The 14,805-nt window shown below is 46.8% G+C and overlaps 1 protein-coding gene across 7 annotated transcripts in view; it reads right to left on the bottom strand.

Moving 5' to 3' along the window:
* LOC118789708 (protein quaking) overlaps window positions 1–14,805 on the bottom strand; it is a 79,836-nt gene that overhangs the window by 39,811 nt on the left and 25,220 nt on the right. For all 7 annotated transcript variants that reach the window (XR_005005473.1, XM_036546259.1, XM_036546258.1 and 4 more), the window contains exon 3: window positions 3,241–3,357. Coding sequence is in view for 6 of the 7 variants with exons in the window: in XM_036546259.1 (XP_036402152.1) it covers window positions 3,241–3,357 (117 nt within the window). In the remaining variant the exon portion in view is untranslated. The remainder of the gene's footprint in view (window positions 1–3,240; window positions 3,358–14,805) is intronic.

The following is a 14,805-nucleotide window of genomic DNA, read 5'->3' as shown; positions in this document are numbered from 1 at the left end:
TGCAAGTAACGCAGACCTGTAACAATGCCCTTCTGTCAGAGAGTGAGTGAGGGAGGGAGTGGCTATGTGTGTGTGTCTGTGTGTGTGTATGTGTGTGAGAGAGACAGGAAGGAGAGGAGAGGAAGGAGAGAGAGGGAGAGAGTGTCATTGACTGTTCACCGATATGTGACCTGCGTTCAAATGTTCCAGAGTTCTGAAGATCAGGACACCCTTTTCTCTTTAAAAAATAAATAATAATAACAATAATTATTCTAATAGTAATGACAAAAATATTACAAAATATTAATGTCTTAGTAGAAGAATAATATGAAGAAGAATGGACTGTATTTATATAGTACTTCTTATGGATTTGCTAGCGCTTCCCAGTGAGGGGGTGCCTCAACCTGTGTAGCACCCAGCTGGGTGATGCAAGGCAGCCATTTTGTACCATAATTTTCACCATACATCAGAGGTAGAGAGAGGAGATTTGTTTAGCCAGTTAACCTGGAGGGGGTGATTACAAGACCATACTGAGAGAACCAGATTAGACTGGAGCGACAAAAAGGAATCCACACTACCAGCACCGTGTTTAGGCTCGGATGGCTTGCGTGGAGACAGCTAGCTGGGTTCCGATCGAGCGCAGAGTTAAAACAGATGTGGGAGAGCAGGCGAAATCACAGAGACGGTATCAAAAGACACGATGTTTAATTTTCTTAACGAAGGACTCCCATGTCGACACTTTGGAGGATCTCTGACAACAATCTCCCAGACGGAGCGCTGTCCAAACAAACGCAGCGTCTGGCTGTGCGCCTGAAACACAAGTGCGTGTGTGCTCGGAGAACCGGGGAGGAGGCGTTCTCCTACGCGGCGCCTCGTGCTGGGCTTTCTCCCCCACCCCCACCCCCCTCCGGGGATGGGGCGTGTGAGGGGAGACGCAGCGTGCGTCCAGACCGTGGGCGTGACACTCACAACGGTCCCTGTGACGCCGCCTCAAACAGCCGCGCATCTGCGGCCAAAGACAATGTTTGAACACCTGCCATTTATTTTCTTGAGTATTTTTTTCGCGAACGCCCGAGATTCCCAGATAAAAGGACGCCTCTCCTTGCAGCCGAGCCCCGCGGACCTGCGCACTGACGTTACGGACCGCCGGTGGCTGTGCATGCCTCTCACTTCTCTCCCAAAAGTTAGTCTGCCATAATTCATTTATCATATCCGTGACGGCATAGCATCTCTACGACAAAACCGCATGCCACACATAATTTCAGGGGAAGTCAGTAGGCTGGCCTGAGAGGCCACTGGTGGATCTTTTCTCTGGTGGGGTACAAATTGGCGAGCAACGTGATGGAGACCAACCCAAATGACGATTGCAATAAAGGGAGAAAAAAGTAGTAACAAAGAAAAGGGGTGGGGGGGGGGGCGTTATGTAGCAAACACCACTGACTATAACAGAATTCAACTTTATCCTTTTGTTTTAGGGTCGCCCCTCATCACCCACTGGCGTAGGAGGCGTGCTGTGTCCCCCAGTGTGACGATCCGGAGAAGACAGAGCACTGCGAAGCAGGTTGTGCGCAGTTACACACGCCACGTGTGCGGGGGCGTGCATCTCACGTGGAGCTATGTCTCTTGGAATGCCTCTACGGGGCAGGGCACTGGATCAATTACAATCATTACATCAGTCCATCAAAGTCCATTTCGCACAGGGCCTTCAGCGCTCATAACGCCACAGCCTGCTTTGCAGACAAATAGCTGCCAGAATAAAGACACCAAAGCACATGTTCATAGCAGATAAGATGAAAGCAGATGACACCGGATAACACAAACAGAATGATAGCATGACACCAGTTGTTTTCTCCTCTTTCGAGTGCTGAAGTGAAGTGTCAGATACCTTGCACGTAAAGCCATAGCGAGAGGTCAGAGGAAATGGATCCGTTCAATTTTCCTTGAATAGATCTACTTTCTGATGTGGCTGGGTTTAATATTCCTCTGTATCAGGCTGCAGAGACTGTGTCAACACGCCGTGGGAGTGATTGCCTCTTTACATTACATTATTTACTTGCTGCACTGACGCTCTTATCCAGACGGCTTACATAACTCCAGCTTCACGCAGCATCCATTTGTTCAGCTTGGGTATTTACTGGAGCGATTTAGGTTAAGTACCTTTCTCAAGGGTACGACAGCGGAGCGCCGCTACGGCTCTGAACCCGCAACCTCCTGGTTATGAAACGGATTCCCCAGCCGCTCCAGGCACCCAGCGTCAGCGAGGGACCCTGGGATTGCGCCCAGTCCCTAGAGAGCTGCTGCTCTCTCCCTATGCCTTCACATAAGCTGTGGTTGTTTTTGAACTGATGTTAGCAACAGGAAAAAAAGCCCATATTTTCCTGGCTGTGATGTACAATTTCAGCTTTTAGAAGAGACAAATTCGCATATCAGTTCAGACCCCCACCTCCCTCCACTAGGTAGAATCCAGTCAAAATTCTTCCTGTGATACCTGCTGCCATATTAAACATTCAACTAAACAACTAAATCTTTCCTTTCAAGGTTTCAAGGGAAGACTGTTGCAACAGTCTTGATCACACACAAATTTGTTTTGATGAAGTTCTGACAAAGGTGTTAGATGTGAACTGGTAGCTTGTAAATCAATGAAAAATAAGAGAATGGGTGTGTTCTATGCTGAAGTGAAGCTTTCTCATGATGGGACTTTTCGTCAGTGCAGTGTTTCATTTACGACAGAAGGCTATTACAGGACAAGCACGCCTTTATCGCAAAATAAAAAAAAAAGGGGTGAGCTGATTATAGCAGGTGCTTTTCGCACTTGCTGTGCCTTTTAAACAGGAAAATCTTCCTCAGGCAAACTTGACTTGGACCCATCTGTCTGAAAGCAATCAGGTGCAAATAATTCACTATTTTGTTGTTTTGTTTCGGGGACCTCGAGAGAGCCGCATTGGTGACCCCTCTGGGACAGAGAAATAAGAGTGCCTGATGTAATCCTCTTTTTTTTTTTTCTTGCTCATCCATTAACGTTCTCCTGCGGGGCGTGGCTAAACCAAGCAGCCAGTGAACCTCCACGACGGACTCAAATGAAGTGATTAATGATTAAATGAATTTATTTAATAAACCCCTCTGGGCTGCTTTGTTAACGGCAGAACGCCCGCTCAGACCTGTTTCTGTATTTCACGCTAACCGTGGATGATAATGTATAACTGCCTCGTGGGCCCCCTCCGTTTTGGGATCCTCTTCCCTCCCTCCGCCGGGTCCTCTCACCTTCTTCTTGTCCCTCATGGAGCCTTTCCCTCGCACCATGATTTTGCACCCCGTCTCTGCCTCCAGCTGCTTCGCCGTCAGTCCCCGCGGTCCCAGGATCCTGCCCACGAAATTGAACTGCGCGGAGAAACACATAACAGCAAATTAGAAACAGCCATCAGAGAGAGGCCTGAGCCAGATCTCTGCTGATCTAGGATCAGATTCAGCCGAACCCAAACTCTAATCTTAAGTGTCATATTTTAAACAGGACAAACGCATAGGCGCAACGTCTGCCTCAAGCTTAGAAGAGCATCAGTCCTTGGGAAAGCATCTAGATGGACAAGTCAATGGTTTATCCCAGTACACATGAAAAGCTAAGGGCTCTTTGCTTCCCATCTGCTTGGAAACATGCTAATTGTCATTTACAGAACATACATGATTGTATCCAGTGTCACTAAAATTATATCAATATTATAAATGATAACTGTAGAGTAAAGTATGTGTTGTATTTCAGCAAAGCATCCTTTTAATGCCATATGCACATGTACATTAATTTTGTCACGCAGTCTCACGCGGCTTTTATGGAGCCATTGTGAGAGCCACTTCTAAAATCTATTTTTTTAATAGAACTTCATAAAAAGCAAGCACAGCTTGTACACCCCCCCCCCCCCACCCCTGCCTGCCACTCCCACACACACTCCATTCAATCACACATACCATCAGAGAAAAACAGAAACAGAAAGAGCTGAGAGAGAGAGAGAGAGAGAGAGAGGAAAGGAGGGAGAGGGTAAGAAACAGAAAAGAACACTCAGAGACATTGGCGCCTTAAGCAGGGCCATCTGCCTCACCGGAAAACACCTCCTTTGACCCTTTCATCTCAGTGTTATCTAAAACCTTCATCACACGCTGACTCTGACAATGCTGTTCAATTGCTCTGAAAAGCATCCAATGCCAGGGAGTGCTTCACAGCTGTTCCGAGGGCAACCAGATAAGGAGCAGCAATCGTTCAGGTATTGATCAATCGAGGCCCTTGGCTAATTGACGGGCGTAACAAGTGTCAGTCAGGGGAGCCGTCCTTGTCGATGCGCTGGGTGATAGACGCTGGGGTGGATATGGGCCACACCTGCAACAACAGGCTTACTGAGAACCCCTAAAATCACCCTAAAACATTACATTACATTATTGGCATTTAGCAGACGCTCCTATCCAGAGCAACTTACATCGGTTACAGCTTTTCATGATGTTATCTGTTTATACAGCTGGATATTTATTGAGGCAACTGTGATTTAGATACCTTCCCCAAGGGTACAGCAGCCGTGTCCCAGTGGGGAATCAAACCGGCAACATTTCTGTTACAAATCCTGTTCCTTAACCACTATGCTACACTGCCGCCAAAATAAAATAGCCAGCAACATTATGGTGGCCAGCCAACAATACAAGAAACATCCAATGATATTATAATCAGCCAGCAATGTAATAATTAGCCAGTAAGGCAACCACCAAACAGCAAAACAATAAACACCCAATAATATCATAAGCTGGCGATGACATAGTAATCAGCCAGCTAAACAATAAACAGCCAGTAACACACTAAATATATCCAGCTAGCGATATGATAATCTGTCAGCAATACAATAAAAAGTCAGTAATAGAATAACAAGCCAGCAATATACAGTAATAAGCGATGAGAAACATAATAATCTGTCACCAGCAATAATATGGATGTGCTTTCCTTAACGGTCCCTGTTAGCGTTACTAACAGGAACGGGCTGTAGGCATGTTAGCTCTTATAAAATGCATTAACAGCATCGTTATCCCTCCGGCAGTGGATATGCCAAGGATGCATACGTGTGCACACTCTATGAAGAAAGGAGACTCTCAGCGCACCACTGTGGACGAGACGTCGAGGTGGCGCTCTCCGTGGGAAGGGGGGAAATGGGGAGGGGGCTTCATGATATTGAGTGTGTGTGGAGGGGAGGGGGCGACGTGGTGCGGGCTACAGTGAATGTTTATCTCCTCGTGTTCAGCCGCTAATTTAAATCACATCTTTTCATTTTGCTCCAGCACATCCCGGGGGGGGAGCTCTGCTGAGAGGCCCCGGAGTCGATCTGAAGACGCGCTCGCTCTCTGCACCTTTGAGGAGCAGACTGCTCGAGGAGCGCTTTCCCGCCGAAGAGAGCCCGCGCTCTCTCCAATCTAAAGCCTAATGTCCCCAATAACCACGCTGAATCAAGCCTGTATTACATCATAAAGCCATTTACGGCCAACCCCTTTCTGAGAAACATGTAATTTGCCTCGGTAACAACAGCGAAGCCCTGAGAGCACCAATATGGAAAACTCACGGCGATGGCTTTAATGTATGTAGTCCTCACTGCCGCCTGAATCTTGAACAAAAACACTCCAGTGATGTATAGATGCACGGCACCCTTTACAGTAAAACCATAAAAACACAACCTGGTCACATCACAAACAGTAAAAAAAAGAGTATCTAAGAAAAAGACAATGGTAAACACGTATGTTCTTTAATCCACCATACTGATTTCAGCAGCTTTTTCATGGCACTGATTTCTTTCATCATCAAATTTCTATTGTCCAGTCTTCTCATTTTTTTGGCAGCACCAAAAAAAAAAAAAAAAAAAAAAACGGCACAAAAACCTTGCCATATCTGTTGTGCAATCAAAATATAACCAAATCCACTGACTCAATTGGTGTGCCTGATTGATATTATTATGCACACTATAATAAGACTAAATGAATGTTTAATATTTATCTACCCCAAAAGATAATTATTTTAGATACACATTGTTCCAATCTCAGCAAAGCGTGCTTATGTTTATTCACCAGAGGTGGAAAGCGCTGCCCAGATAAAGAGCTCCCTGAAATCATACACTAAAGACGTACCTCTTTAAACACAACCTTGCTTTTTTCCTCTATCTCTAGTAGGTCTATTATAAAGTCCTTGTTTGACACCTTTTCCCTATTTTTTTTTTTTTTGCATCCCTCTCAAAACCAGTGTGATTTAACTGTAATTACTCAATTTTTTTCCCTCTGGCATTTAGTTTTGCACAGTGTGACTTCAACCACAACCCGGTTCCTTCTGCTTGCTTTGAAATGTTAGTTGGTTCAGTTGTCACACCTCACTGATTAACCTTATTCAAACGAAATGTAGTGCATTTTGTGTGTGTGTGTGTGTGTGTGTGTGTGCACGAGTGTGCGTGTGTGTGTGTGTGCGTGGGCACGAGTGTGTCTGTGTGTTTGCGTTTGTGACAGCACACCCGGCTCTTGCATGAAGCTGCATCCATTTGGAATTTATTACAAACGAGGAGCTTGCGCTGCACCTCTGTTAAGCCACAGACATTTCAGCGCTTCTTATCCGCACATTTCCTACTGCCACACCGTGTCAGCAGAGCAGATAAAGGACGCGCCTCTTACATCGGGCCACAACTCAATTCAGCTCAGCAAAGTAACAAACATTTTTGTCGAGGTAAGTTAAATGTTTCAGTTTTTTTTTCGGAATGTCACGTCCTTACGGTGGCAAATCAGATCGGATTTTAATTAAGACACTAAAATAGAGCTATCTTGTCATTTATAGTAAACCTAGTATACTGTGACAGCAGTATCTGTAGTAAGACAGTATTCTGCCTTTTTTATAGTGCCCATTTAAAATGAATGTCTTTTTTTGTGGGGGAAAATGCATACCCATATGGAATTGCTTTGTCTTTATTCTTAGGTTTGGCATTTTGTTAGCTGTCATAGTAATGTGTTCCTACCTTGCACAGCTCAACCCTTCTATCCCCGACCCCCACAACTCCACCCACTCTACAGGACAAAAAGATGCTGTTAAATCTTGGTAATACCCGGGAAAGGAGGGCCCTCGTTCCATAACTGCGGCCGTAACGACAGGGAATGATGGGTAATTATGTTTAACTGAGACTTGCGCCTCCGATCTCGGGCGTAAAAGCGAATCGCCTCGTAACGCAGGCCCGAATTAAAAACAGCCTTCACGTGGAGCTCAGCTCTCCCAGACAGTGACATTTCCAGGACACCTGCGCAGGAGAGCAGCCTGCACTGTCCGAGGTTTCGCAATCTGTCCCCTTCATCTGTTTGACCCAAACCCCCCCCGCACCCCGTCCGTTCTTGGCCGTACCCCCTACCCCCTGCCTGCCCGTCCCCCTCTCAGATATTCAGTTATCCCCCACCCCTTGCACCCCCCGCCCCTCAAAATGATAATAAACAACTGTCTGTTGTTTTTCTTTCTTTCTTTTTTCATTCGGAAATAGATTTCTCATGCTCTTCCTTGTGTTCTCAGCTCATATCAAGTGCTGTAATTTGATGCACTTGGCATTGGAGAATGGTTAAGAGCACACCGGAGTGGAGTATGAGTATGAGTTTTAAGGCGGGGTGGGGGGTTGAATTTAAATTCCGTTTCTTCTCCGAAACGCGACGCTTCAAAGAGAGCCCCGCTGCTTTAAGGCGGGGGGGTTCGCTTTGACATTATTAGCGGCGACAGGTTACTGCGGTACAGACAGGCGCGCGCTTTGTGTTCGGGACGGTGCGGCCCTTGTCCCTCTTAAAGTGTTTAACCTTATCTGTCAGAGCGCTGAGTGATACGCCCGGCAGCTGTTTCTCATTCAGGGTCACAATGCATTCTCTTCCTTTTAAAGCCCCTCGCCCCAGCGCCGCACTGCGGGCTGCAAGCAGGTGCTCGGGCTAGGGGGGGAACCGCACACAGTAAATTTAGATCTGATCTCACTTATTCCAATCTGTGCCTGCGTGCGTGTGTGTGTCTCTGTGTGTGTGTGTGTGTGTGTGTGTGTGTGTGTGTGTGTACTGCTGAGGGTTTGTGCCTCACCTGTTTGTCCATACATTGTTGTGGGTATGTACGTGTGCGAGTGTGTGTACTGTCTGTGTGTGTTTGAATGTGGGTATGCCTGTGCGGTTCTGGGAAGGTCTCTATGTATTACAACAGATTACGTCCCTGTTTACATTTATGCATTCGCACAGTTACCTTTCTAAATATTCTGCCTTCTTAATGACCATTCTTCCCTGTTAACACCTGCACTGACATTCTTCCCCACCTGCTCTGAATAGCCACACACCCTCAGCAGCAACCACAGGTCTCAATATGTTCCTGTTTCTCCACGGACTTGAAACTGTCCTGTACCACGGCTTTAAACATGGGCACGACTCCAATTCATCCACCTGTATAAATATGAAATTAAAGCACGACGTTACGCGTTGTATTTCCGAAAACTAAAAAGAGCGCTCATTATTTGAGGTGGTGCGGGTGTTCACTGCAGCCGAAACGATAGCCTTTCTGGATGTACTACTGTGAGGATCAGTGAAAAGCGAAACAAAGTTCGACACAAATGGTGCCCATAAACCACCCAGTTCCGCTGTCTGACACCTACCGCTTGCCAGCCACGCTTTTCCACCTGAAAGATCTTCCCCGCGGTGAATACAATACTGCTTACGTTTACTTGCAGCCGGAGCAATTTAGCAGAGAAATAAAGGGAGAGTGGATCAGCTACCATTGGTGCGCACAGTCACGCTTGGCTATCCAGAGCCTACAGAAAACTAATAGGTGGGATGTAGAAAAAAAGATCATTTTGTTGTAATGGAAATCCTAATATCTGGTGGGAAAAAAACAACATTTGCGCTATTTATCCAATCTGAGCGATAGATCTTAAGTATATTTTCCATCAACCGCAATAAAACACAGCGCCAAATCTAATTACGGCCATTTACTAACGTAAGCAGAGTGGACTCTAAACGACTCCGAATGATCTTATTACGAAGATAAACGAGCGAGTGCTGGTAATAGGCAAATTAATTATTTCATGGATTTTCATATCGCTCAGCTCTTAATTCCTTTTCAGGAAGTCTTTTGTTTTCATTATTATGGTAGACAAGGGTTGGGAGGAAAGAACAAAGGCCAGATTTCTTCTCCTCTCATGAACAGGCTGGAGCTGGTGCGGCGCAGGAGACGCTGAATATTCATCTTCTGCTTTCGCTACAATTATGAATCATTTTCCGCTCAGATGATAAAAATAGTTTAAAATGGCATCAGAGGCTCAGACAAGCGTTTGCACATTCCCGAACATAAATGGATAGGCGCACATAAAAAATGACGATCGTCCCAGCTGCACCGCAGTCACATCCCAACAGGACAGAAAAGGGGGGGGGGGGGGGGGGGACTCGGGCCTCGGCTTGTTTCAAAGTTTGCTATCTGCCGCGTCTCCCGAATGAGATTCTCTGAGCGAAAAAATCCTCATTTCTTTATGTTTCTCAAGTCTAGGGCCTGTCATGTTAGGCATTGCCTTGCAGGAATTTTTTATTTTTTTATTTTTGGTTTTCATAACACTCCCCGGCTCATATCTGTCCTCACACTGTTATTTGTTATTAGAACATTAATTTATTATTATGCGACGGGTTAATTTAGCTTTATACGATCCTATCTTGTTTCGCGTTTTATATGATGTATTTACACTCGGGTTTTTAAAAGGAATTCATCTGTCGCTCTTTGCTGTTGGGCAGTTTATTGTCGCGCGGTGACAGAATTAGGTGACTAACCGTGATGACTGCATCACAATGGGAGGAAAAAAAATCAGGACAATGTTTTTAGCCCTATTATTGTCCTAATTAACTATAATTAACCTTCATTAGCAAACCACTGATCCACAGCCTCCGGTTTATTGGCACATTACTCTCCTCTGTTTCTGTTTGTATTTATTATGAAATAATAATGAGGAGGCCTAATTTATACGGCATACCTGTGGTAATTAGGAGCGTCCGTCCCCTTCCCTCCGAGCGTCTCCCCGGGCCTCAGGGCCGGCCTGACGGGTGAGTGCCCCTCTCAGACCAAGGCCACCTCTCCCCTGCACTCCCGAGCACCCGCGGATGAGACTAAATTTATCACGGCCAGCTGCTCCAGTCCACCACAAACCAATTCCCCCGGTTAATATACAGTAGTTTGCATTTCATTACGAATTCGTTCCCTGTTGATTTATGGCGTCGGCTCCACGGCGTCGTTCAATTAAAACAATGTCACAACTCTTGGAGGGGAGCAGGGTTTTTTTTTTTTTTTTCGAAAAGCCGGTCGGTGAGGAGAGAGAGGGAGGGAGAAAGAGAGAGGGAGTCCTGTGTCTAACACGGAGGGCAGGGTATAGAGATCAAACAGTTTAACACTCTTCCCTGATACTGCACACACACACACACACACACACACACACACTCACTTGTCTCTAATCTGCCTCCCAACTCAATATATCCTGCCCAACCCCCCCCCCCCCCCCCCATCTACCTGCCCAAACGCACACACACCTACACACAAAACACACACACACTCCTGCCAGCTCCACTTCACCCCCTTCATGCATCGCCCCCCCCTTCCCATCTCTCCCCCTGGAAGGTTGCTGAAGGATGGACAAGGCCAAATGAAATGACTGAAAGAGAATCAATCCGGTTCCACATGACTATTATGATTAATAATCGCTGATAGTTGCTCATCTCCTCGTGTTTGACCCAGAAAAGGGCACAAAGTTAAATGATAAATGACAACAGTATCGTTCAAATCGCGCATCCCCCCCACCCCCACCCCCACCACCACCACCACCACCACCAATACAGAAACAGAGGGTACAAAAAAGCTCTTTCTTACCACCGAGAGCCTAAAACTATTTATAATCAACTCAAACCCAGCGCCCACACACACGCGCACGGCGCATTGGTGATATACATACACCAATGAACGACAGAAAGGCCCTCTGAACGAGGCCGCATTGTTCTGCGGCTCTTTATTCCCTCGGCCTAATAACATGTTCAGCAAATTGGATTGGGTGGGCTGCCAAAAAAGCAGCGCTGCACGGAGTTGACAGAGTGAATTAATTTCTGCGCCGCCGAGTCCCGCCCCGCGAACGTGCGTGGGGACACGGGAGCGGCTCTATCCGGCGACCAACCCCGGAGGCCGGCGCATCGCCTCCGCCGAATGGCCACATTTGGGACAGCCACAATGCGAACAAGTCCGCAGCACAACGGGGAAAGCCGTTTACTGCTACCGGCTTCTCCAGGTCCTTGCCAAGCTGCCCGCTCCTCCCCCTAACAGCAAGATAAGATAATTGGGGCGTTTCCTTAAAGAGCCATGGAGCAGTTTTTAGGCAGACAGCCTCTGCTGTTAACCAGTCCTGAGGGGCTATGTTGCTATATGGAAGGCCCATAATTAGGATGCTGATGGAGGACGTCGGCACCGTCCCCTTGTCTCTGCTCGGAGTGACAGAGAGTGTCATCTTCGTCACAATGAGGGTAGGCACGTGGGAGTCTTGACAGACTAAAACATATTCCGTAAGGAACGTGGAGTATGTCAGAAATCTCTCTGAGCAGAAGTACCTCAGTAACCCAAAGTCTGGCAACTTCTGCGACAGGAGAAGAGCAGCTCAGTCAACACCAAAATGGATTTCCACGCTCGAGAGGATAATAGGTTTAGGCCAGATAGTGGGCTTCCGGAAATCTCGTTGTAAAACCAAAAAAAATACACACGAGAACCCCAGGCATTCGCGCTCCCATCACGACGGCAAAAAGGTCACCCTGCACCCTCAGCATGCTTAACGTGCCATTCCAATTAAAGCGAAAAACCCAGCCACTCGCCCTCCTCGCCCTGCCACTTCACGCCCCGGACGCGCCCACTGTGAATCCCAGACTCACCTGCCTCACCTCCCCTTCAAGCCGAAATCTGCCCTGGATACAACCATCGGCCTCCCAAGTCATGATGATCGTAATGGCGATGCGGCGATATTACTTTCAAAGCCAGCATCGCTTTGAACGTCCATTAAAGCACGGATTTCACTAGAGGGAGAGCGAGAGCGCAGCCGCACGCACGGCCCACGTGGGTGACCGCGGGCTCGGGGGGGAACGCGTTCTCCGCCCAGGGAAAACTGGAAGGACTCTCATCTCCTGTCCCTCATACTCGCTAATTAACCCCAACCCGTAATAATGATCTTATCTGTCCTTCAAGAGCAGCGAGCGGCACAGCAAGGACACCAGACATCATTACTCACACAGCGCCGCTCCTCCGGCGGGGGCAGGCCAAAAAAGTCAGCTTCGGATCTCATATCCCCAATCTTTACGCTGCCGCAGCGCCTACGTGGCTCCAGGCAGAAGCTGCTCGAAGGTGCTGATCCAGGACCAGTTTTGCTGTTTGGCTTTCAACTGTAAGGTTGGAAACGTGGTTGGGGGAATTGGGTCTGTGATCAAAACTCACAAGCAACTTCTTCCTCAAGTACCTACACATCTCCTCAACAAAGTACCCAGTGCCCAGCTATGAGTTACACATCAGGTACCCCTTGACACGTCAAGATAAGTTCTGGTTGTGTTTTTACCAGGCACCCTTCTAAACAAGTACAAAAGAGTGAACACTGGCTATGCACCAGAAACTCCTCCACACAGTGCCACTGTTGGAGAAACTGCTGAAAATGTAACAGTTTGGTTTTCTACAAGGCATGTAAGGAGCACACGGCAGTCACGTTGCACGCTTATTGACGTGTCACAACATGACTAAAAATGTCCCTGCAAGACAAAAAAGAGCTAATAGACATATTTGATCAGTCTGATCTCTGTGAGTAAAACCCAGGAAAGCGGTTTAGCCAGACACAGCAAGCATTGACAGATCTCTCTTGCAAGGTCTATTTACTCGGTGATTCAAATACTAAAAAAAAAAAGGCAAATTAATTTTGAGCTCCAAACACATATGGAATGTTGAATGTGAGATAAAACTCATCTTTTTCATACAGCAGTCCTCGGTGGCCTTCAGCACTGAATTCTGAGTTCCCGCAGGCGGATAAGTGTTGTCATATTGAGGACATACTGCTCGGGTTGCATTGTTATTTTATGCTTCTAAACCACAAGAAAGGGACAATTGTATGTTGGAGGTCTGTGAAGGCAGTTGTGTGGTGCCTCTGACAAAGCTCTCATCCCTAACGAAGCGCAGGACCCTAATCCAGAGCTGTGTTTACACAGCTTATGAAATGGCTCGATTAATGCTGCCCACGCAAGAATCAGTAGTAATGGAACAAGTTAATTGGGATCAATCAGCTCGGAGCTCGTCTCGTTCCCCTGGGCACAGGGGGCTTAAGTGAGGCTCCGAACACGATTGCTCAGAAGATTAAGGGAAATGGAAGCCACTGCAAATAAAACATTTGAAAGACGCTATCAAAGAGAATCGCGGATTGACCGCGAGGGGCGGCCGGGCTGCTCTAACACTCCCATGTTCGGTGCTCTTTCTGTGTCCAATAACGCCACGCTTATGAATACTTTAAAACAGTGTTTGATTTCCCCCCTCGTCAGGACCGGGATCCTCTGTCAGAGTTTGTTGACCGCGCCGTTCTTCCCACGGCCTCCCTTTTTTTTGATCAATATTCATGAGCAAATACAGTTTTCAAGGGAACAAAAGAAGCAAAGCTGGTCAGACCTCGGTCGCGATAAAAAACAGATCAAACTGCCAGAAAAAAAGGGGAGTTTTGCGTTTATGAATTTCTGAGAAAACGTCATGTCGTATTTTTGTCAGCATGGAACGAAGGTGCTATGAGTGAGTGAAAAGGCCAGTTGGCCAGCTGTCAGAATTTCTTCACTTGCTCCCCTAACCCTGAATCTGCAGATTCACTGAAAGGTGGGCATAGTTTATCAAATGTATAGCCAGAAATGAGAGGGTTTTTCATACTGTCTAAGTACACAACAGTCACTACAATGCACATAATTGTTTGGCATACTTGTTTAATTTAATTCGGGATTGCTTAGAATGAACAATATTCCAGGGTTTAACGCATACTGTGCATTGCCCACTTAAACAGATGGATATTTACTGCAATTCATATTGCTGCAACTAATTGTTCTGGCGTACAGTGATGGAGCCCTGCCTGTAACTTGCAGGTTAAAAACTGCTTCTGCTATTTTAGGTTCCAAGCCCAGCTCCTCCATCACAACAATTCATTGCTGCTGTCTATAGTACACAGCAACTATTTCCACTTATATTTAATTAAATGCATCTTGGTACAATATTTTATATTACATATTCTGTAAAATACATTCTATATTACATGTGTATAACTGCTTTAAAGTAGGAAGAGTGGATATTGGGGAGAGGACAGAGTGGATTCTCTGTATGCCTGGCATGCCTTATATTGTGAAATGAATTGAAAATATTTCCATGATATCCACGGTCGGCACACAGCGTGCAAGGACGGAGAGGAAGGCGGCTGATTCAGACTAAAACCAGCTTTGCCACAGGACATTTTATTCATTTGTACAGACGCGAGAGGGTAGGCAGAGGCAAAACCTTTCAGCGGCGCTAACTGTCCTGTCTACGTCGCCGGCGGGAGTTTAGCGAAACGGGCGGGCGGTGGAGCGCCAGCAGCCCCCGCTCTCCATCCCCGGTGAATGTCCAGAGCCTCACGCCACCTACCATTAGGGAGGCAGGTAGGTGGACATGCAGGAATACATGCATCACTGGCACCTAATCTCGTTATGCAGATTGGCAGCCTGTAATTAAAACGCCAAAGTAGCGCCTGTTCAGGAGTGGCGAATTCCTCTCACGCG

The sequence above is a fragment of the Megalops cyprinoides genome, chromosome 15, assembly GCF_013368585.1.
Source record: "Megalops cyprinoides isolate fMegCyp1 chromosome 15, fMegCyp1.pri, whole genome shotgun sequence".
Lineage (NCBI taxonomy): Eukaryota > Metazoa > Chordata > Actinopteri > Elopiformes > Megalopidae > Megalops > Megalops cyprinoides.
The sequence above is the reverse complement of the archived record's forward strand: the minus strand, read 5'-3'. Positions and strand labels throughout refer to the sequence as shown.